This window comes from Zalophus californianus, chromosome 2, assembly GCF_009762305.2.
Source record: "Zalophus californianus isolate mZalCal1 chromosome 2, mZalCal1.pri.v2, whole genome shotgun sequence".
NCBI lineage: Eukaryota > Metazoa > Chordata > Mammalia > Carnivora > Otariidae > Zalophus > Zalophus californianus.
In genome coordinates, this window is record NC_045596.1 from 92397773 (window position 1) to 92421760 (window position 23988).

Genomic DNA, 23988 nt, shown 5'->3' on the forward strand with positions numbered 1-23988 from the left:
GAGTCATTTTAAACAGTGAAATCACCAACAAAAAAGCACAAACATGAAAAAAAAACCTGGTACTCAATAGACTGTAAAGAGGACAGTATGAAAACTGAAACAAAAAGGCAGAGCATCACCATGTTCTGCTGCCATTGGGAATATGCATTTTGGGTAATTCAGAGTTTTTGTTGTTCTGTGGAAGTCTGTTCATGATTACAAAAGCACAGGAATTATTAGTTTTGATGTTACATAGGTGAATTTACAAATATGGAATCTATAAATAATGAGGATCAACTGTAAATGATGAGGGCATAGAAGATATGTTGTCTAGTACCATCCTGACCCAGAAGTTCATTTGGTGTAGAATATATTTGTTAAAATAAATTAAGAAATGTCCAATAATTAGTTGATACATAATTAAGCTAGATAATAAATTTTGCTTTTGAGAAGTTGTAAAATTTTAAAGCTTTTTGTTTAAGACACTTTAATAATAAAATTTGTTTACTATGATAAAAATAGATAAGCAGAAAATATTTTGATTAAATAAAAATTTTATTGACTTACCTTACATAGAGTTCAGCTAGTGAAGTTTCTTTAATTGTTTAATTTTTGTACAGGGGGAAAGCCCAGGAAGCAGTCATAGGTAAGGCTTTTTTTTTTTTTTTTTTTTAAACAATGTCTGTGTGAACCATGAAAAACTCTCTTAAGAATCAAGGCTCTGTCATTTGCTTGCTTTGAGGCATTGAATAGTTTACATTTCAGGACCTTTGTTTTCTCTTTCTAGAAGTTTGAGGCAAATAATAACATCTCAAAGTATTGTTTTGAACATTAAGGAATTTAATGTACAGTAGTACTAGTGTTCTCCTATTGAACCTAAGTCATGTATTTTTTAGTTTTTAAAAAACTATTTAATATCAATAAATACACTTCCTTGAATTTTTAAAATATCCCCCTTTTCCTTCCTCATGACATTCTAAAACTTGTTTTACTAACAGGTTAACTAGAACCTTGATACTCTTATTTAAGCAGCCTTTTTAGATTCTTTTGAAATTGTATGAGCTACTTGAAGAAGAACTATCTGTCTTTAACTTGAGAGTTCTTAATATCAAGAGAATATTTTCATACACTTTCATGTTTTTAATGCATATTCTTTACCTTTTTTAGTTTAGCAAACATTTATTAGGCAATTATGTGGCACTGTGCTAGGCACTGGAATTAAAAAATCAAACATGTTTCTCTACTTTAGAAGAAAGAATATCCTGGTCTGGGAGGTAGTTTGTGTAAATGACCAATTTCGACATAAGATGGAAAAAGAGATTAAATAGCAGTTATAAAATATGCATGGAAAACCTAAAGGAGAGACCATTTGCCCAAAATGTGTGAGAAGAGGTGTGTCCAGGTAGACTTCGTTAAGGAGATGACACTTAAGTTGATCCTGAAGTGTTGGCTAGTGATAACTATCCAGAGGAGGAGAGCATTTCAGACAGAAGAAATTGCATGAACAAAGTGGGTTGACTGAAAAGAGGCACAAGAGGATTTTTGTGGAGGAATGGATATGTTTGTATCTTGCTTTGTGTGGCAGTTACACAAGTGTATACAATTGTCAAAACTTAATGAACTGAATACTTAAAATTTTTATTTTATTTTATTTAAGTTATACCCCCCCCAAAAAAAAAAAAGCTTTAAAAAAAAGCCCTAGGCAGAAGTTAGGGCTAGAGGAACAGAAGTAGGAGACATTACCTTATACTGGTGGTTAAAACCATTTTAATTATCAAGATCACCTACCTGAGACTGGGAACAGAAGGAAGTGGGGTGCTTGGAGTATAGAGAGAGAGCAGTGGTCTGAGGGTTGAATAGGCAAATACTATAAGAGGATTCTGAAGACAAGCAAGATTCAGTGAACAAAAAGAAGTAAGAGAGCATAGAAAGCCAAGGGAAGACAGAAACAGACTGGCAGACAGATGGAATGGAGAGAACGGCCAACACCGTTTCATCAAACTGAAGTAAGAAGATAAAGACTCAAAAATGACTACTGTATTTGACAACATAGAAGCCACCTTTGCTAGAGTTATTAGGGATGAAAGCAAAGATAGATTGCCATGAGGTAGTGAGAGAATGGGAGGTAAGGACAGAGAAGGTAAGATAAACACAGCAGTTAAGAGCAAGGAGCTAGACTACCTGGATTCAGATCCTAGCTTTGTCACATACTATTTGATTTATTTGGACATAATCTGTCTTCATCTCATTTTCCTTATGTGTATTATCTCTATATCTACCTGATAGTGTTGGTGTGAGGATTAAAATTAGTTAATATATGTAAAGTACATGGAAGAGAGCCTGACACAGTAAGTGCTAGATGCACTATCAGTGTACATTAGTTTCACGAATTTTAGCGGAAATGGGAAGGAGAGAGGGAGTGGCTAAAGATAAATATAGATCACATGAAGGTTTTTCCTTTTTTTCTCCTTTTTTTCTTTCTTCCCTTCTCCCTTCACATGGAAGAGAGGTGAAGACAGATTTTAAAAAGTAGGCTAAGATGTGGGGCACCTGGGTGGCTCAGTTGGTTAAAAGACTGCCTTCGGCTCAGGTCATGATCCTGGAGTCCCAAGATCGAGTCCCACATCGGTCTCCCTGCTCGGCGGGGAGTCTGCTTCTCCCTCTGACCCCTCCCCCTCATGTGCTCTCTCTCTCTCATTCTCTCTCTCAAACAAATAAATAAAATCTTTAAAAAAATAAAATAAAATAAAATAAAAAGTAGGCTAAGATGAAAGAGAGGTGCTAATTGATAGAGCAACGTCCCAGAGAATTCCCTGGAGTAGGGGAGCAAGGGTGGCATCAGTGGTGAATGAATCAAGAGTATAAGTGTAGCAGATGACCTTGAACAAGTTAAGGAATGCCACCTCTTCAGAGGATGGAGGGAAGAATAGAGAGGATAGACTCAACTAAGAGGAGGAGTGGAAAGAAGTTGAAGGAGTTGCTGGTTGGTGCTTCCCATGTCTCAGAGTGGGGTGGAATTGACTTCCAAGAGAAAAGAGTTTGAATGAGGAACTTAAAGAGTACTTGAAGATTTGAAGTAGTTAAGATGTGAGAGGGAGTTGACCATGTCTAAGAAAAGGGTTATTGGTAATGTTAGATTTTCTCTAGCAGCTCTCAGGAGAAAGGGCTAATAATGGAATTGATCCAAGTCAGAAAGTAAGCTGGGTGAATAAGGTATCATGACAGGAGTGCAAGAAGGTGAGTATGTTGGTAAGAAAGTACGTCAGATTTGCCATTGGTGTCCATATTGGTTGTATGTGAAGGTTGGCAAGGTAATTAGGATAGATAGACAGGAGAAAAGGGAGGAAAGGGAAGAGATCAAGACCCTGGAGTAGCCAGAGTGATTGAGCAGGATAAATAGGAGGGTAGTGGGTATGTGAGTTAAGAGTTCCGGAATGGTAAGAGGGCTATCAGAGCGTAGCGTACTGAAGTTTTTACTTTATGATGTACATTTTGGGATATGGTCGGAAGGCTGAAGCAGAGCCAAAGTGAAGGTAAATGGAGTCCACATTTCTTAAAAGTGGTTGTAGTGCTAAAAAATACTCCGATGATATATATCATCCTATTCAACATATATACCAGATTATAGCAAGTGTTAGAATATATGCCTTTTTATTCATAACCATTGAAATTATAGCATCAAATTGTTTTAATACTTTGACAGTACAATTTTAGTATTTCTGTGGTTGATGAGTGTTTTATTTTGACTTGTACTCATCAAAAATATTTTTTCTTTTCTTTCTTTTTTCTCCCTCATTTTTCTCTGTAGGCCTCTTACTGAGGAAGAAATTGTCAACCTAAGAGAGAGGCATTATGATTCTATTGCTGAAAAACAGAAGGATCTTGATATGAAAATTCAAAAAGAGGTAAATAGTCTTTATGTTGCTTAAGTATGTTATCATAAGACCTCTGTTTATACTATAGAGAAAGTTGAGATTAACTAATATGGTGCATATGAATAGTCACTGGATCTATATTTAGATATTATACAGATGAAGATTTTAAAAGTAAGAAAAAATTCTAGTCTATTATAGTTTGTTTTATTTCATTTTAATTTATCAGAAATCATATGCTGCCAAAAATGAAGATAATACATTCTTCTAAAAACTAATTTCTTAATTCACAAGTAGAGACTCTGGCAAGATACATGTATTTTTGTTTTTAAAACCAACTTTTAGAAAGTCTGTTTCACAATAAATGTTTTTTAAGTCTTTTTGTTTGTCTTGGACTTGTTTATTCTTAGTAAGTGAACCATAAACTATAATCATAAATGTTATATTTACTTTAATGTGTTTATGGGAATGGCCTGTAATTATAGTTTTGCTATTCGCTAAATGGAATTAGTCATATTCTATTATAGATTTAAGAATAGTCTTTTAAGTACCAGTTAGTTATTTCAACAGCATTAATTTAAGCTATGCAATAGATGCTAATTATTAGGCTAAAGAAAAAAAAATTGAAATTTTATTTTTAAGTTTGACATGCAATAGATTATCACTAAGGCAGTTTGTATGCTATTATGAATGGCAAAACTTAAATTTGAAAGTAATTTTTGAATAGCTTGATAGCACAATTCAGGACACATATGCATCAATGAGACATGAACTTTGTGAAAGCTTACTTTACTTTGATAGATGGTGAAATGATTGGCCTTAGTTTAAAGACCTTGGACTAATGAAAGCCAAACCTTTAAACTAGTCAGGGTGATAGGCATTGGAACAATTGTTGAGAATGAAGATCACTGCATATTCTAAAGGAAGAAGCAATTTTGTATTTCTGCAAATTAAATGCTACTACTTCATAATTCAACTTCTAAAGAGTTCTATAATATGTTTGATATCATTTGAATTATTTTATAAAAGGAGAAATTGAAATGAGAAATCACAAAAATTTCAATTCTACTATGCTTTGTAGAGATTGTTTATTTTTTAATAATTTATTTTTAATTTTACAAACAAACATTTTATTTTTAGAGCAGTTAGACAGGTTCTGATTTTTGTTAATCCTTATTGTTTTGTTCATATACAGTTAGCCTTACAAGAAGAGAAGTTAAGACTAGAAGAAGAAGCTTTATACGCTGCACAGCGTGAAGCAGCCAGGGCAGCAAAGCAGCGAAAGCTCTTGGAGGTGAGGGGAAAAGACCCCAACATATATTAGGGCTGCTTTTCTCCTGATTTTCTCTGACAAATCTTAGTTGAGACTCTTTCCCCACCCTAGAATCAAGGGCTTCTTATTTAACAACAAATGTATTTATGTATATATTTTTAAGAATTTTAAAGGCAAATTAGCTTGTCTTTAACAACTAGAAAGAACATCAAAGTATATGCTTGATATTGAATATTGTTTAGCTTTAAATTAGCAGAAGCTAATTCTTATTTATCCCAAAGATGAAATGTAGTTTTCTGAAATCCAGTATTCTTTTGGAAAAATAAATATACTCTTAGGTGGAAACATTACAAAACTAGTCTTTAAATATAATTTCTGCAGCATTTTTTAGTTTATTTTTGTATTTTTTTAAACAATTCCTTGAACTGCTGGAATTTCTTATACTTCTTTGAATCTGGTAAGCTGGGCAATTTGCCTCATTTTCAAATATTGTATATTTCTCATCTTTATTCTTGTGTCTTTGGGAGATTTAGAGTTTGAATCTTGAGAAATCTTTGGCATATTATCAGAGAAGGCAACAGATTTATTATATCTCACCATGCTATATGCTAATATGGCATTACTATAAAGCCAGACCACTATTAATAACAGGCATTTATGGTATTACTGTTTTAAATAGTTTACATGTTTTACTTTGTTTAATCCTCACAACAATCCTTGGAGATAGGTAGCGTTTTCAATCCTCATTTTATAGATGAGGAAGCCAAGGGACAGAAATGTTAAATAACTTGCTTAATAAAATCCTACAGTTAATAAATGGTAGAGCCAGCATTCAAGCACAGCAGTGCTTAGCCAGTTATCCTACTTAGTATCTTCCTCCATATTTTGCCTATGTGAACTCTCTACTGTAATATTAACTGAAGTAGTACAAAGATCATGTCACATAATTACTGTAACTTAGAGAAACTGAAAAATCATGTGTCATATTGCTATGAGTTTATATGTGACCTGTGTCCTTTTTCTCTCTCTCTTTCTCCCCCTGCTCCCCTATCATTTTGATTAATCTGTTTCAGCAGACTAATTAGATTATATGGGAGAGTGGGGGGTTTTGTTTTTGTTTTTTCGTAAGTTCTAACTAGTGGAAAGTTTAAAAATTAACTCATCTTCTATAAAGAAATAAAAATATTTTTCTGGCTATAATTTACATAAGTCTTTTTACTATAATAAATTCTCTACTGCTCACCTTTTAAAGACAAAAGCATTCCATATGCAGCATCTATTTGGGTTCTCTGAGCATTTTTCCAGAGTTCTCGGAGTTTTTTCTTCCCTAAATACTGATACAGGAACACGTAGCAGTGTGTACAACATACACTGGCACACAAAGATAACACAGATATATGCAAGTTCATTTGATTTTCACAATAGCCCTATGAGTTTGCTAGAGCAGTATTATAGCCATCTATAATTTACAGATGAAAAAAAACAGAAAGTAAAGGACATGCCATGGACACAAAGCTAGTAACTGTCAGAGCCTTAACTATCTGACAGGTCTTTTAAATCCTTTGTTTTTATTATTTCTGAGTCAGCTCAGCCAGGTCTTCTAGATCGTTTGTTCAATTGCTACTTATTTCAGCCAGAATAGAACTTCATCTACTGTTTTAACTATTTTTTTTCTTACCCTTCATCCTTCCAGTTATTAGAAGTTCTTAGGTGTAATAAGAATGTTCAGTACACCAATATATATATATGTTTTAAAATTTGTTTTTAATAACACTGAATATTCTGACCCCTCAAGGATTATACACTGAAAGATTGAGAGAAATTCCAGCCATAAATAAGAGGATATAGAAATGAACAGTGATACATTTAAGGAAAAAGACTTCAATAGAATAACTTTTAAAGTTTTTTTTTTTTTTAGGAACTAGAAAAAATATCTTTGGGTGTTGTATGAATGATTTTTTAAAGTATAATTTTACAACAGAGTGATTTTGTATTGCATTATGTTTCCAAAGCAAGAAAGTCAGAGAGTTGTGCAGCGATACCATCCTTCAAACAATGGAGAATATCAGAGGTAAATAGTGAAACATACTACTTCCCTTAGTGGTAGAAAATGTATTTTCCAAAGAGCACAGTTCAGCTCTGGGTATTTGTATACATATTATGTATGTGTGTTCCCTAAAAAAAAAAAGACACTATCTTGTAAGAATACTGAGAACATTTGCTTTCTTTACATTGGAAAGTGATCATTATTTATTTGAATTGATTTCATTGCATTTTTAAGAGTGGTCATATCTTCCATATGGAAATGATGCAAAAGAAAAAAAAAGAAACAAAATGATGCAGTAACACACTGAATGCTTTTGGATAAATTGCTTATGTCTTGCCCTGCTTGTTTGTGTTTTCCTTAACACATCTCTTTTTCTTATAATAAAGTTTATGTGTGATCATTTTTTAGAAGACACATTCCAGAGTCATATTTTCCACTCATTCAAAGTATCTTTTTCATGATTCATTATTGTAAATTATGAAGATGGACTTATTACTAAGCTTTGACTTTAATACTAACCAAAATCTTAACCATTTTCAGTTTATTGCTAGCATTAAGAAAATTAAGACCTATTTTCATTAGGTTACTCTAATTGTATAGTAATTATAAATTTGTGTGGGATAGACCTTCAAACTAAAATGCCATAAATTAACTTAAGCATGCATTATGTTGCATCTATTATGAATATATTTCTTTTACTTTAATTACAGTTCAGGACCAGAAGACGACTTTGAATCTTGTTTGAGAAATATAAAGTCACAGTATGAAGTTTTTCGAAGTAGTAGTAAGTCTTTTAAAAAAGATACATACTGGGTGCCTGGGTGGCTCAGTTGGTTAAGCGACTCCCTTCAGCTCAGGTCATGATCCTGGAGTCCCGGGATCGAGTCCCACATCGGGCTCCCTGCTCAGCGGGGAGTCTGCTTCTCCCTCTGACCCTCTTCCCTCTCGTGCTCTCTCTCTCACTCTTTCTCTCAAATAAATAAATAAAATCTTTAAAAAAAAAAAGATACATACTTTTTAACTTTATGCCACAGTAAACAGATAATTGGAGATCTTGGCTCTGTTTCTATAGAACTTTCTGCCCTTTAAATTTATATTTTCCAGATAGGTCAGTTAACTAGTCCTTAATTATACAATTTATCTTTCCTTTTTATTTTTTATTTTATTTTTTTTAAGTAGGCTCCACACCCAGCGTGGAGCACAACATGGGGCCTAAATTCATGACCCAAGATCAAGACCTGAGCTGAGATTAAGAGTTGGACGCACAACCGACTGAGCCACCCAATCACCCCTTATCTTTCCTTTTAAAAAGGAGTTGGAGCAAGGTGCCTGGATGGCTCAGTCCATTAAGCTTCTGCCTTCTGCTCAGGTCATGATCCGAGGGTCCTGGTATCGAGTCCTGCATCAGGCTCCCTGCTTGGTGTGGAGCCTGTTTCTCCCTCTGCCTGCTTCTCCCCCTGCTTGTGCTCTCTCTCTCTCTCTGACAAATAAGTAAATTAAAAAAAAAAAAAAAGGAAGTTGGAGCAAAGAAAAATCTCAGGCTATTACTGTAGATCTGGAAGGAGAGTCAAGCACTCGTTTTTCCATTTCTACTGTGGTGTTACTTCTCCCCCTCCCAGGAAAAGGGAAGGTGGGAAGAAGTAGTACAAAAGTGTACTTATTTTACTTATTACAAATTTATTTATAAGATTAAAGTGTTTTTCTCTAAGTTTCAATAGTCAGAACTCCTGTACTTCCAATAATGGAAGCATAGTAGTGGTTCCTTTTGAAAACAGACTGCTTTCATTTTTATTTTTTCACTTATTTTTTGTCCCTCTTTGTAATTATTATCTAAAGTTCATTGTATTGGAAAAGTTTATAATTCATTTAAATTTTCATGTTTATCATGCTGCATGGCAAAAAAAAAAAGGAAAGGAAAAGGAAAAAAGCCATATGTTGTTCCTAACAAAAACTTACCAATGTGATGATTTCAATAATTGTTTCATATGATGTTGAAAGGAATAATAATATTTGGAGAAAGATAATATTACAAAATAAATGGTTGTGGTAAAAGAGTACAAATGATCACATTATATTTGGTGTATATTCTAGGACTCTCATCAGATGCCACAGTGTTGACGCCAAATACAGAAAGTAGTTGTGATTTAATGACCAAAACTAAATCAACAAGTGGAAATGATGACAGTACATCCCTAGATCTAGAGTGGGAAGATGAAGAAGGTATTGTATATTCACAATTTTACCTAAAAATTTTAATGCATGTTAATCTATAGAAATCTACTTGGTATTTTACTTTAAATTGAAAGGAGTGCAAGGCCTTAAAAAATCATTATAAAAATTTCTTGGTCTCTTACTGTATTAGTGATTATCCCTTGTTGATAAATGGCTTAGAAAGTTGCTTAATTCTTAGTGTTTCCTGAGCTTTAAAAAACAAACGTTAGGGGCACCTGGGTGGCTCAGTCGTTAAGTATCTGCCTTTGGCACAGGTCATGATCCCAGCGTCCCCCATGGGATCAAGCCCCACAGTGGGCTCACTGCTCAGTGGGAAGCCTGCTTCTCCTTCTCCCTCTCCCACTCCCCCTGCTTGTGTTCCCTCTCTCGCTGTGTCTCTCTCTGTCAAATAAATAAATAAAAGCTCTTAAAGAAATAAATAATAAATGTTAGTTTTTCACTTTAAGGTTTCTGTAATCCAGCCCATTTTATATTAGTAAGAAGAATTACTGCCCCCTTGTGGTCAACCTAAAGCCAAAATTTTATTATCTTTTGATTCATTATAAATTAGCCATTTGTTAGGGGGTTTTTTTGTGTAGCACAAAAGCTTTAACATGGACATAGGTTTGAATTTTAGGTATGTCTTCCTAGCTGTAGTACTTTAGGTAGATTTCTTACTCTCTTTAAGCTGCAGTTTGTTCATCATAAAAAGGAAATAATAAACCTACTTTAAAGGATGATTATTCACCATTGTACACTCAGGGTCTAAAAATGCCTGGCACATAATAAGCAGTTAGTAAAAATATTTGAACAAATAAACATATGAATGTTGTGAGGATGAAATGAAACTTATATAAAACACCCAGTACAGGTGTGGCACATAGCAAGGACTCAAAATTGTAGCTAAAATGTGGATTTTTTTTTTCAGGCTATTTCACTGAATAAGGCTCAAGTTTTCATTTTCACTTTAAGAACTACATAATCCATGAAAATGAAGAACCAATTACAGAATGTAGGACTTTAATAAAAATAGTAAGCATTAACTATTTCATAGAATTTTGAGATGGAATGGACCTTAGTCCTCTAGGCGAGTCTTTTATCAATAAAGAAACAATCCATACTATCTGTACGCTAATCAGATTTGTAGATAACATGACTTTTAAGATTATTATTTAAGTCATTAACACAACTAAACTAGATAGAAGACAGAGCCCACCAGAAACCTTCCCTTAACAGCGCCTCCATAGGATTGACTCTTTAGGTAAATTTACAAATCAAGTCTGATTGTTAAACAAAAGCTACATTTTTAAACTGTAAAGTCTTTTAATATAGCCTTTAAAATTTTCACTGAGATTTCCAATAACTTTCCAAATAATAGGAATGAATCGCATGCTTCCAATGAGAGAACGTTCCAAAACAGAGGAAGACATTCTCCGAGCAGCACTTAAGTATAGCAGCAAGAAGACTGGAAGTAATCCTACATCAGCCTCTGATGATTCCAATGGGCTGGAGTGGGAGAATGATTTTGTTAGTGCTGAAATGGATGATAACGGCAATTCCGAGTATTCTGGATTTGTGAATCCTGTATTAGAACTGTCTGATTCCGGCATAAAGCAATCTGATGCAGATCAACAGAAACGATAGGGTAAAATTGTATGACCCTGTTTTATCAGTTGTGACCAAATGTTAAAAACCAACTAGAATGTATAAATAGTTGTGCTGAGCCTTTTTTTAAGAGGGAGATAAGAAACCATGTTGTAAATGCTTATTAGAAAAGAATAGAAATGATAGGCTATATCTGAGTTGCTTCAGAATTAAGTGCAATTTCATCATCTGCCTTCTGCTTTTCAAAAACAATTTAATGGTTCTATCATGTTATCAGTTAAATTTATTTTAACTCTTCTTTATAGCATTCCTGTTTACTATTTGTAGATTTTCACTTTTAAAAATAGTTTGTTTACTTTGAATGCTTTCTTAAGCCTATTTCAGTAGTTAACTGTGAAAATAGTAAGGCATTTTGTGTTAATTCTCAGCAGATGTGAAGGGAGCAGGAGGAGGGACTGCCAGATCAGATTTATAATAGTGTTCCCTTTTCCACCTTTTCCAACATTATTTGTTCCTATAACTTACTTAAATTTTATTATCTAATAGTAAGCACAATTGAGTAGATGACCCTAAAGAAATGCTGAAATATCAGTTTTTTTCTACACTTACTGCATATCCTAGTATAATAATGTTGATTCAGTTGGAACAAAGGATATGTTAAAATAGACTTTCAGAGTTCAGATACTTGAAGCTGGTAATCAAAAGTAATATTTAAGAAAATATATATATTTAGGTTTTTCACTTCCTTTTACATGCAGCCACTATAGATGAATATTGATTTTAAGTTAATTGATAAATTTCTAGATGTCATTTTTTTAAATTCTATATTTCCAATGAATGGTCTTAGAAAGATTTTACACAGAACATACTCTCTGTGCATGATTTAGTAAGAAAGGAAAACCTAAATATGCAATACGGGTATTTCAAAATAAAATCCTTTCTGGTGTGAAAGGATTCATTGATTTTATTAAGCTTTCCTTTGCCTTGTAATACAAGGTGCTTTAATGGGATGGAACTAAGCATATCAGTATAAATAACTGCATTTGTGATATACAATGAACTCTTCTTTTCCTAAAGTTTGTTTCACTTTGAAAGGCCAAGGTTATAAAGCACTCCCTAATTGCTTGTCTTAATTTTGCTGAGGATTGAATATGATTTTGGTAAGCAAACTGTTTTCTGATTTTTCCTTGGTTTTTTTTTTCTTTTTTTCTTGCAGCAGTGACAGTGCATGTTCTCAAAAATATAGGAAGGTCCAGATATAAATAGTAACTTAAAGTTCTTGCTGTACTTAAAAAAAAAAAAATCATGTGGCCCTTTCAATATTTGAACTGCTAGGCAATGACATCAATAGTTTCATCTTTTTTTATCGCATAGAAATAAATATGATACTTTAAATATGTAAATATACTAGGTATGCTATTATTTATGACTGTCTTAACATAATTTAAGTTGTAGCTTTGTCACTGGAAATATTTTAAAGGTAATCTATATTCACATTGCCTGTGTTATGCCTTTTAAAGTTTGTATACATCAGATGTATATTTTTGGTTTGGCATAAGCTACTATTGTAATTTTTCTTGGCATTTTGTTCATAAAAAATTTTTTGAAGGAATGATAACCTCAAGGATTATGAATAAACACATTTTTACATTTAAAAATAATAAATTATTTGATCATTACTAGTTTTACTCTATAAACATGCAATAATTCTGACTCCTGAGGTATAATTACTTTATTAAATCTGCCTTGAAGACAAAAAGGAGTGAATTAGGAAAGCAGGATGGAACTAAATTTGAAAATGTTTGTGTTTTAACTGCTAAGAAAAGATATTAATTTCTTGTTTTGTATGTTTATAAAAAACACTGGAAATAACTTTTTTTATTCAGCAGATATTAGAGAATCTACTGTGTCTGATACAGTGTTAGGGACATAGTAAAAAGACATACAATGCTCAAGCTCTTTTGCCTACATTCTGATGAGAGAGACAAGATAATAACAAGTAAACATATAAATAAGAAAACCACAGATCACAATTAGAAAATATATAAGATGATAGAATACAGGATAGCTGGGGACTAAGTGACTACTTTGGTAGGTCAAGAGAGCCTTCTCTGAGATGACATTTGAGCTGAGACCTAACTGTTGAGCAGGAACCAGCCAAGTAAAAAGCCTGGTGAAGCATGTTTATAAAGCTCCTGAGGTATAGGAGAACATTTGGTATGTTCTGAGAATGAAAAGACCACGGGGACTGAAGCATCATGAGGTAGAGTAATATGAGATGATACTGGAGGGGTATTTAAGGGCCAGATCATGTAAGGTTTTGTAGACCATGGTTAAGAGTTAATTTTATTTGGTGTATAAAGCCACTGACTTTGTGTAAGCCAGAGTAGACAGTGATCAGATTTGCATCTTTTTAAAAATTTCTCTAGTTGCTATGTAGAGAATGGGTTATAAGAGGACAAGAGTGTATGTGTGATACTTGCAATGGGACATGGTGTGACTTGGGTTGATGATGATGATAGGAATGCAGAGCTGATAAACTTCAGATGTAGAATTAACAAGATTTTCTGATGGGTTAGATATGGAGGCAAAAGAAGAGCTAGAATCTAAGACAATGGTAGGATAATGCATCTAGCATGGTGCCCTGGCAACCTTGCTCACTGCACATCTATATAGCAACACTGAACCACACTCCAACCCAAATCTTGACAAAGCTCTGTGAACCTCCCTGGAACATGGCAAGATAGGCAGTCTTCAAGGAGATGTGACAAAGCCATTTATCATCTGCTCCCCTATCTTGCAGAAGGCTGCCATAAGGCAATTTCTCATCTAACTCCCTGGTTCTAATGAAGCAGGGATTTCTACCTCACTCCCATTCACTACAGATGTAGGCTAATAAAACTGCTTGGCTAGAGTTTGGAGTTGGCTCTTCAACAACAGAGCTGCCCTCCATTTATGTGTCATCTGGCCTCCCTGGTCCAATGTCCAAGGGACATCCCTAGGGATCAGGGATGTGGAACACTGACCCCATGCTGATCTTGCTTTTGCTGTCTGTGTAAGTAATAAACTAAGTCTATTTGAGCTCATTGTTTCCCCGCCGGTTAAATCTATGGAAATGGACAGCCAACCTAGCAGTTACAACTACACTTGACAATAACTTTTTGGTTTCTAACTTGACAAATATAGTGGGAGGAACAAATTTAAGAAGGTGAAGGAAATTAAGAGTTCTGTTTTGGAAGTTAAATTTGAGGTGTTTATGAGAAATTTATGGGAAGACATCAAGAAGATGATAATATATATATATATATATATATATATCTGTAGTTCAGAGAAGAGGTCGAGGTACAAGTTTAGAAGTCATTAGTAGGTAAAAGGTATTTTAAGTCCTTATACTAGGTAAGATCACCCTGGGGAAGCATATAGGCAGAGAAGCCCAACTAAGTGTTGATATTTAGAGGTCAGGGGTAGAGAAACTGCCAAAAGAAGCAGATTTAAGAGGGACACAGGAAACCAAAGAATGTGGTATCACAGGAACTACTGGTGGCCATGTGCCACCACGCAGAGTGAGGAACTTGGAGAATTGGAGCCAATATGCATTGAGGGGCAGGGCTAGAGGAATCTTAATCTCCAGCCCAGCCTCTCCCTCAGGCTTATGGCACTCCTCCTTTAGAGTAAGCAGTCTACTGATCAGCACGGGAGAGTAAGCAGTCTAAGAACTTTCTTTTCCTCAGAAAGTTCTTTCTTCAGAAAGAGTCTCAAAGAACATGGTTACAGAATTAAACTTTGACTTTATTATATGCATGGAAGCTGTTAAAATTTTGAATTCATGGAGTTTAAAAATGTATGGTATATAAAAGTTAATATTTGGTAAGAAAACTGAAAAAGAATTCTAAACATAGCAATGGTTCATTAAAATGTCCAAAATACTGGTTTTAAATGCTAAATATACACAAGGAGAACTGTATTTTTGGAAATAAACACTATTATTCTACAGAAAGGAAATCATAGAAAAGGTATTATTGCTCAAATAGGGCTTCCTATATAAAAACCACAATGCTGCATTGGCACTATTCCAAAACACATTATGTTAGTACTCTAGTACTGCAAGTACCAACAGGCTACACCACCAGTAACAAGCTGCTCATAATCTTGACCTTGAAAACAAATGGCTGCTTGTGAAATATGACCAAACCAAGAGATGGTTCCTTACAAAACAAAACATAGGACTAAAAGCAAGCCTAAGAAGAAAATAATATATCCTTATTGAGAACACTATTCCTTCATCACCACGGGTACTTCTTGTACATTAACCCTCACAGATGTACACTTAATTCTTAATAATACACTTAATAATTCCTAAATACATCTAGGAATGCAACAGATGACTAAATTGATGACTAATACAATTTGAAGACTTTCAAAATGATAATAGATCCCAAATTTGACAACAGATGACAGTAATACACCAATAAACCGAAGTATCCATAAAATGTCTACAGATTTCTTCATCCTTCATGACTCCTCTTAGCCCCTCTGTGTTCACAGTTCATTTTCATCCATTTCTGTAGGAGAAGTGTTTTGGGTGGAACAGGATGAGTAACTGCCATCCTCAGGTATGGGCTTCTGTAGTGGCCAGTTGTTTTCTTGCAAGAGTGATCTTGGAGACAAAATAAATTGAGTCTCAAAAATTTCTAAGGACTCTCCATCTTCCTTCTCTATCAGGAACTGATACTCACCAAATCTGACCATGCACTTATAAGGCAGGTCTGTTTTATTTAGGTAGCCCAGCTCCTTGTTGTCCACAAGGAGACTGGTCTTCTTACTCATATTTTTTATTTCAAAAGAGAGAACTGAACTATCAAACTTTTTAAACAGCTGCAGAGAAAACTGAACTCGGGAAACCTGTTTATCCTGAAAGGTATAATGACAGATGTTGGAATTTCGGCCAAATTTCACCACTTCGCTGGAGCAAAGTTTTTCTCGGTTATAAAACCTTATTGATTGGAATATTCCACTTTGCAGCTGGCCAGGATGGTAAACAGTTATCTGGAGACAAGTCACGGTCTCTTCCGTATCAGCATCTTCGAAACTGGTCATGATGTGTCTCAGAATCTGACCTGCCTGCAACAATCAAACCAGCATTTAGTTCACTCCCATTTTTCAGGCATTGAAATCTTTAATTCTAATATTTTGATGAAAATCTTCTGATAGGTGATTTATTTAGACTTTAAGACAACAATACACAGAATACTCAACTAGCACATATGTGAAATTTTACAGCAAGTCCCATGAGATCTGGTGTATTACTTTTTTCCATCTCTATTTTTCACTTCTAGTTTGACAATAAAACCATACACACAATCTAGACAATAACAAGGAACGCTTGTCGATAATAAAGTGATCTGGCAGGGGCGTAAATAAACTTCAGTTCCTTTCTCATTTAAATAGAGTGACTTGGCCCAGAGAAAATATGACAGCTATATTTTAGAAATCAGGATAAATAATCCCCTTGGTTTGAATGCCCTCAGAGGATATACACATAAAGAAAACCTACAGTTTATTAACTAAATTATAATTAGATGTATTATGAATTGTAAAACCTGATTAAAGAAATTTAAAAATTATAAACAAATAATTGCAACATTTATTCTTTACATCCTCACTTAGATTTCTAGTAGGTAAAGGGTTAAATATAATAAATGCTTAGCTACGATAGGGAAGCAAGCTAAGTGTCCATCGATAGATGAACAGGTAAAGATGTGATACACACACACACACACACACACACACACACACACACACACACACGAATATTATGCAGCCATAAAAAGGAACGAGATTGCGCCATTTGTAATCTAGGATGAACCTAGAAGGTATTATGCTAAATGAAATTAAGTCATACTGAGAAAGACAAATACCATATGATTATACTCATTTGTGGAATCTAAAAACAAATGAATAGACAAAAAGCAGAATATGACCTGCAAATACAGAGAACAAATTGATGATTGCCAGAGGGGAGAGTGGGTGTTGGGCAAAATGAGTGAAGGGGAGTGGGAGATACAGGCTTCCAGTTACAAAATGAGTAAATCATAGGAATAAAAGGCACAGCATAGGCAATACAGTCAATGATACTGTAATAGTATTGTATTGTGACAGATGGTGGCTACACTTGTGATGAGCATAAGTATAGAGAAGTTGAATCACTGTTGTATACCTGAAACTAATGTAACATTGTACATCAACTATACTAAAAAAAAATAGTGCTTTAAAAGTTTTATACCTGTAAAATTAGACATTACATAAGTCAGTCCTAATTATCATAGTCTGTACTCCTACTGGAATTATTTATCAATTGTTCCTAATGACTGAACAAACTGTCATTAAGCACATTCTGTCATTAAGTGAAAAACAAACTGAGGGTTCTAGAGGGGAGGAGGGTAGGGGGATGGGTTAGCCTGGTGATGGGTATTAAAGAGGGCACATTCTGCATGGAGCACTGGGTGTTATGAACAAACAATGAATCATGGAACACTACACCAAAACAAATTATGTAATATATGGTGATTAACACAACAATAAAAAAATTTAAAAAAAAAGAAAAAAAAAAGAAAAAGAAAATGGTATCTAATTGCAATTAAAAAAAAAAAAAAAGAGTTAATAACATCCCTCTAGAGCTCTCGGCCCTGTGGTGCCCTCCACCTACACGTGCCTACATGCACCTTTAATAATCAGTGGAGTAAAGCAGTATAACAGGATAGGAGAATTAATTACCAAAGTCTTGGAGAGATTATTCTGACACAGAACTGCCATTTTAAAACTAATTTATTTTAAAAGAATTAAGTGCACACAATTTAAAATTTGATACAGCAAAAAATGATTTTTAAAAAAAGTATCTTCACCCCAATCCTTCTAGAGTCAACCACTGTAAAAGTTGCTTTTATCCTTACAGAAATTTTCTTTATACAAAAAGCATAACTATGTGTGTGCTCATAGACACAAACACCTGTTTCTACACATAGAGAAAAATTTTTCTTATACAAACAGGAACATATTATATTTAATTCTAGGCCTTGCATTCTTAAATTAATAATATAAATGGGTGATTTGTTTCCATATCCACACATATACATATACCTTATATTTGAAAGGCTACACAGAATTCCTTTAATCTAGCATGGTGATAAATTATACCAATAAAGTGAGGCTGAGTGTTCCCTGCATTCCTTAAAAACTGTTTAGGGTTTGGAAATCAAGAATCTTAAGTGAAATTGATTTGTGGTTTTTTGTTTGCCATCTATATTAGATGTTGGTATCAGAATTATTATGCTGGTTTAAAAAAAAATCAGAATGCTTTCTTTTTCTTTCTACACTTGCTGCTATTTATTTTTAAAATACAATCTTTCCTCCTGTTTTGCAGTTATGGTGCTATTTTTTCCTTTTATTAAATTCTTTATTTAAATTCAATTTAGTTAACATATACTGTATTATTAGTTTCAAGGATAGAATTTAGTGATTCATCATTTCATATAACACCCGGTGCTCACTTATATCAAGTGCCCTCCTTAATGCCTATCACCTAATTATCCCTTTCCCCCACCCACCTCCCCTCCAGCAACCCTCAGTTTGTTTCCTAGAATTCAGCGTTTCTTATGCCTCTCTTATTTTTGCCTCCCTATTTTCATCTGATTTTATTTTTCCTTCCCTTCCCCTATGTTCATCTGTTTTGCTTCTTAAATTCCACATATGAATGAGTGCTAAAAATCAAACTCTCAATTTATTCAATTTTTCAATAAATGATATGGCTAAGCAAAATTTCTTTTTTATTGATTTGGAAATATATCTTTAATTTTAAAATTACTTGTCATATATTGTTTTTGGACATTATTACATCATATCACATTACCCAAGCAGACAGGACATGCCCAGCTATAAGCAGCAAAGTGAGAGGAACCCTCAAAATCATGGGCCAAGGATGGTCAAAATTACTATGAAACCAACACAGCGAGAATTAACACACAATGGGTAGAATTGTGATTTGAAGACACCTTAATTATAATAAAGTCACATTATTCAAGAAGCTGACAGCATTAAAGAGAATAATTATAACAAATCATCAGATGATACAATTAGTGGTTGACAAGAAAAGAATTAGCAGTTAACAAGTAAAGAACCTAAAAAGGAGGGGCAAGAATCTGTCAGTGATCTCAGCCTTGTCTAGGATACACTGCCATCATTCTAGTTCATTCTTGGACTTTGTACAATAACAGTTCCAAAAGGAGAACTGGATTAAAAACATGGTGTATTCTGTATACAGTCTTTTGGTAACACCCAAATTTTGTTTTGTGTTCTTCCTATAACCAATTAGTTTAAAATTCATTCTTTTGAGCAAATCTACCACCAAGAAAAGTTTGCCCCACACAAGCTCTTATGCCTAATTCTCAGGGTAGATATATTATTCACTGCAAGGGGAAAAAATAGGCATTCTTGTTTATCAATCAGTGGCTACAAGTGTCTTGGTGTGAATCAACTCTCAGGGTTTGACAAACTTTTGGGATCATAATTTTGACTCTCCAAAAACACTGAGGTTGACTGTACTACTGTCAAATATTTACTGCCCTTCCCTACGAGGAGCCTTGCTCCTTTAGAGAGATGATACTTCTTACTGTATCATGACAACCACGTCAATGAAACATGAATGGAAGCGACATAGAAGCTTATTTCCAAGCAGAAGCTTTGAAAGCCACCATGTACTTCCACCAATCCTCTTGGCCTCTGCCACATCAGCAGTCCCCAAAAGCAGCTCAGCCTCCATCCCAGAGGGAAGGGCCAAAGACAGAGTCAAAAAGGACATGTAATATGAGCAATAAATCAAACGTTTTTTTAAGTCATTTGTTCCTGAGCCCTAACATATCCTGGGCTGACATGCATCCACCTATCCAACCAAGGTACGAAATGACCTCAAACCCTGACAGTTAACAGGGTTACTACTTAACTGTACGCCCTTCACGTGCCAGGTACAGTGCTAGCCATTTACACATATTGTCTCATCTTCAGAATAACCCTATGAATCATCCTTCACAGAGGAGAGAGATATGTCTCAGAGGGTTTAGCTAAGTAGCCCAGGTCACAAAGCCAGTATCAAAGGCAAGATTCAAACAGAAAAAAAATACATACCCACAACAAAAACTGCTCTCTGTTGCCAGTTACTCCACAAGAGATAGCAGTTAATCTGTAGAGAGGAGGGCCATGGAAGTGTACTAAAACCAGCAAGACACCAACCTAGAATCTAGTGTTGGGGCAGGAAATACACTGTTACTCCTGCCTCATAAGAGAAAGAGGCTCTGAAGCAGCAGGTTACTGTGAGTATAAGTTATCCCTAAGTCTGCATGTATGGATGGATATTAGCATGGACCCAGTACTCACTAGTAATTGTGGTAGGTTGTTTGGGGAGCTCCAAAGTTGAATAAATCATGGTCTCTGATCTCAAGGAATTGAGAAAGTAATCTATTTGTTAATTTCTAGAGCTGCAAGTTCTCTCTACAAAGTGGCCTGAATCTCTGCCATTTCTGAGTGGTCAGTAGAAAGACAGGAAAGACTGAAACTAATAAAAACCCTAAAATGAACTAAAATTGGTAGGTTTTTTTTTTAAAGATTTTATTTATTTGAGAGAGAGAGAACGAGTGAGAGAGAGAGCACGAGCAGGGGAAGGGGCAGGAGAAAGAGAAGCAGTCGCCCTGCTGAGCAGGGAGCCCAATGTGGGACTTGATCCCACGACCCCGGGATCATGACCTGAGGGGAAGGCAGATGCTTAAACTGCTTAACCGACTGAGCCACCCAGGTGCCCTGGAAGATCTTTAAAATAAAAAAAATAAAAATAAAAATATCACTAGTGTGCAAATGCTCAAAAGCAGCTTTTTGAAATGTCTGACATAAGTTATCAAAGATAGAAGAACAATGAGCTTATATAGCAGTAACAGTGGTTACCTCTGGAGAGGGAACCTGGGGTCAGGGGTGGAAAGGAGACTTTTCATTGCACATTCTATACCTTCGAAATTGTATACCATGTGTACTTAATATCTAATCAAACACTTAACAAATATTTTCTTTACAAAATTACAAACCATCTGATTTTTATGGAATTAAATGGAGGTGGAGATTAGCTAAGTATGAAAGGGGTAAACTATGATATCTTTTTTTTCCTTTGTTTTTTTTTAATTTTTTTATTGTTATGTTAATCACCATATATTACATCATTAGTTTTTGGTGCAGTGTTCCACGATTGTTTGTTCATAACACCCAGTGCTCCATGCAGAACGTGCCCTCCTCAATACCCATCACCAGGCTAACCCATCCCCCTACCCCCCTCCCCTCTAGAACCCTCAGTTTGTTTTTCAGAGTCCATCATCTCTCTTGGTTCGTCTCCCCCTCTGACATACTCCCCTTTTCTTCCTCTCCTGTTATCTTCTTCTTCTTTTTTCTTAAAATATGTTGCGTTATTTGTTTCAGAAGTACAGAACTGTGATTCAACAGTCTTGCACAATTCACAGCGCTCACCATAGCACATACCCTCCCCAATGTCTATCACCCAGCCACCCCATCCCTCCCACCCCCAACCACTCCAGTAACACTCAGTTTCTTTCCTGAGATTAAGAATTCCTCATATCAGTGAGGTCATGTGATACATGTCTTTCTCTGATTGACTTATTTCACTCAGCATAACACCCTCCAGTTCCATCCACGTTGTTGCAAATGGCAAGATCTCATTCCTTTTGATGGCTGCATAATATTCCATTGTGTATATATACCACATCTTCTTTATCCATTCATCTTAAACTATGATATCTGACATAAAAAAACTATAAAACATGGTTCGCCTGGCTGGCTCACTCAGTAGAGCATGCAACTCCTGACCTCAGGGTCGGGAGTTCTAGCTCCACGATGGGTATAGAGCTTACTTAAAGAAAAAGTTGTAAAACACTGTGGTGATATCTGATACACAATAATATCTATATTCACAAATGAACTACAATAAATAGATAAATATATAGAAATGAAACTGAGCAAATGAGCCCTGCTATCAAGAACTTTATCACAGAAAGCATAATACAAAAGGTGAGTGCTCCATTCTTGAGTGTCAGAAGAAGAGTAAACCTCTCCTTTGCTGGACACCAGGAAGTAAGTACACACTTACCTGGGAGTCTTAGAGCTGGCAAGAGAAAGGTTAGACTCAGGTTGCCTTCTAACTCCTCTCAAAGGAAATAAGGTGCTATGTGCAAAATTATGCTCTCTACGCCTGCTCACACTCCCCCCCCCCCCACAGACACATACACCAGTTACCCCTCCCAAAGTTGGGCAAAGCCAGTAAAGAGACCTACTACCCTGACCCTGCAAAAAGGCTGTTTGGACCTCAACTGTCATGAACAAAAAGACGGATATTTTTGCTCAAAGGAGGAGCCAGGTGTCCAAGCAGTTTAACAGAAAGTTTGGTGCCCCTGGGTGGTCATGCATGCCAAGAGGATTCTCATGCTAAGATCTACTGAAATAATGGAGCTTGTTCTGGGCCTTGTGTTAAGGAAGGTATTCTGAAGGTTTACTTTCATCCCTCCTCAGCTCCCACCCTATGGATAATCTCAAGAGAAAGTATGTCTTTGCCTTGTTCCAAGTAGCCTTTTTTCAAAGGCTTTCTCCCTGACCAACACCCAACACTGAGCTAACAGGAGGGAAGAGAAACGTGAAGCATAGCAAAAGACAGGGTTATCCTCCTGACTAACGTCCCTCGCCGGTCATCAGCCCCAGTGTGGCTTCGAAGACACCTGTGAACTCTACTACTGGTCAGCAGAATCAATTCTTAAATAATAGGTTTCGCAGAAGGAGTCGTGAAAACCAAAAAGAGCAAGAGGAGAACCTTAAGAGAGCTCACTTTTTCTTCAGAGACAGTGTCTTCTTTCTCCCACTCTACCTGATTAACCTGTACCCAATCTGATCCGCAGAGTCCAGCTTCTTGGTGGCTGCGGACATCCGCTATGAGGTAGAGCGTGGGTTCCGGCTTCCGGAGGATTTGGGAAATTCTTCTTTTCAATCTGAAAGCTGGGGAAAGTCCCAGAAAACAGCAGATTACTGTATTTTCCCAATATATATAATTTTCCTGAGGCAAGGAGGGCGGGTCCGGAGAACCCTCAGTAGAGAAGGGAGCCCGAGGCCCCGCAGAAAAGTCTCCTGGGGGACGCCGAGGGGGTTCACGCCCAATTGCTCTGTGAACTACCCTTGATAAATGGAATTCTTTTGTGTTCTCTGATTAGGAGAAAAAAAAACAAAAACAAAAAACTGCAAAGCACGGAAAATTATAAAGAAAACACACCCTATCTCTGGTATTTCCTTTCAGTATTCCCCCCTCGCATTTACAAATATTCCGAAGGTTTATAAAGTTGGGGCCGTGCCGTATCTAATTGTTGGCGCGCTCCGCGCGCTGAGCCGGCAGGAGCAGTTGGGTGTGACTTTGTACAAGAGCACCGCGAAGGACTCCTTGACAAAGCTTCCCTCTCGGGGCGATAAACAAACAAGACACACTCCCCACTTCAGCCCCAGCCCGCCGCCCGCCAGGTACCTTAGGGCCGGGGAGTCGGTGAACTAACTTCCCAGAGCGGCTTCGCTTTCCGGGCTCCACACGAGACTAACGGAGGCCACCCCGCGGAGGCTGGCGTCGGCGGACGGTCACCGCCCACCGCCGCCCAGCGCCCTCAACCACACGAGGAAGCGCCAGCCCGCCCCGCCGCAGCTCCTGGGGGAGGGAGAGGGCGGGTGTGAGCCAAGGGGGGCGGGGCCGAGTTGGGGGTGGAGGGGGGACAGACGCGACCGAACCCGGGGAGTGGGCGGCTGCGGGTCACTGGTCCTCGGGCGCGCGCCACCCCTCCTCCTCCTCCCGGCCGGCCGCGCCCCCCCCCCCCCCCCAGCCAGCCCGCAAAGCCTTTACGAAGACTGGACGAAAGCGCCGAGGTTCT

At 36.3% G+C, this 23988-nt stretch overlaps 2 protein-coding genes across 5 annotated transcripts in view; one reads left to right on the top strand and one right to left on the bottom strand.

Annotated features, from left to right (window-relative positions):
• The window catches only part of AP1AR (adaptor related protein complex 1 associated regulatory protein), a 39888-nt gene extending 27222 nt beyond the window's left edge, over nt 1-12666 (top strand). Inside the window, exons 4-10 of one of the 2 annotated variants that reach the window (XM_027599346.2) lie at nt 600-625; nt 3788-3884; nt 5047-5145; nt 7137-7195; nt 7882-7955; nt 9263-9391; nt 10761-12666. In XM_027599346.2, coding sequence (XP_027455147.1) covers nt 600-625; nt 3788-3884; nt 5047-5145; nt 7137-7195; nt 7882-7955; nt 9263-9391; nt 10761-11026 — 750 coding nt within the window. In that variant the 3' untranslated portion in view covers nt 11027-12666. The remainder of the gene's footprint in view (nt 1-599; nt 626-3787; nt 3885-5046; nt 5146-7136; nt 7196-7881; nt 7956-9262; nt 9392-10760) is intronic. The other variant, XM_027599347.2, reaches the window with a different exon arrangement.
• Nucleotides 12667-14755: 2089 nt separating this feature from the next.
• TIFA (TRAF interacting protein with forkhead associated domain) lies at nt 14756-23750 on the bottom strand. 3 transcript variants are annotated; one of them, XM_027599349.2, is made up of 3 exons: nt 23595-23750; nt 22896-23077; nt 14756-16108 (listed from the first exon to the last, which is right to left on the bottom strand). In XM_027599349.2, the coding sequence occupies exon 3, from the start codon at nt 16082-16084 to the stop codon at nt 15527-15529; it is 558 nt and encodes a 185-aa protein (XP_027455150.1). In that variant the 5' UTR covers nt 16085-16108; nt 22896-23077; nt 23595-23750; the 3' UTR covers nt 14756-15526. The 3 variants fall into 3 exon arrangements, with proteins under 3 accessions (XP_027455150.1, XP_027455151.1, XP_027455149.1); XM_027599350.2 differs by having other exon boundaries at nt 22950-23077; nt 23595-23749; XM_027599348.2 differs by having other exon boundaries at nt 22911-23077; nt 23595-23748.
• Between the last annotated feature and the right edge of the window lie 238 nt (nt 23751-23988).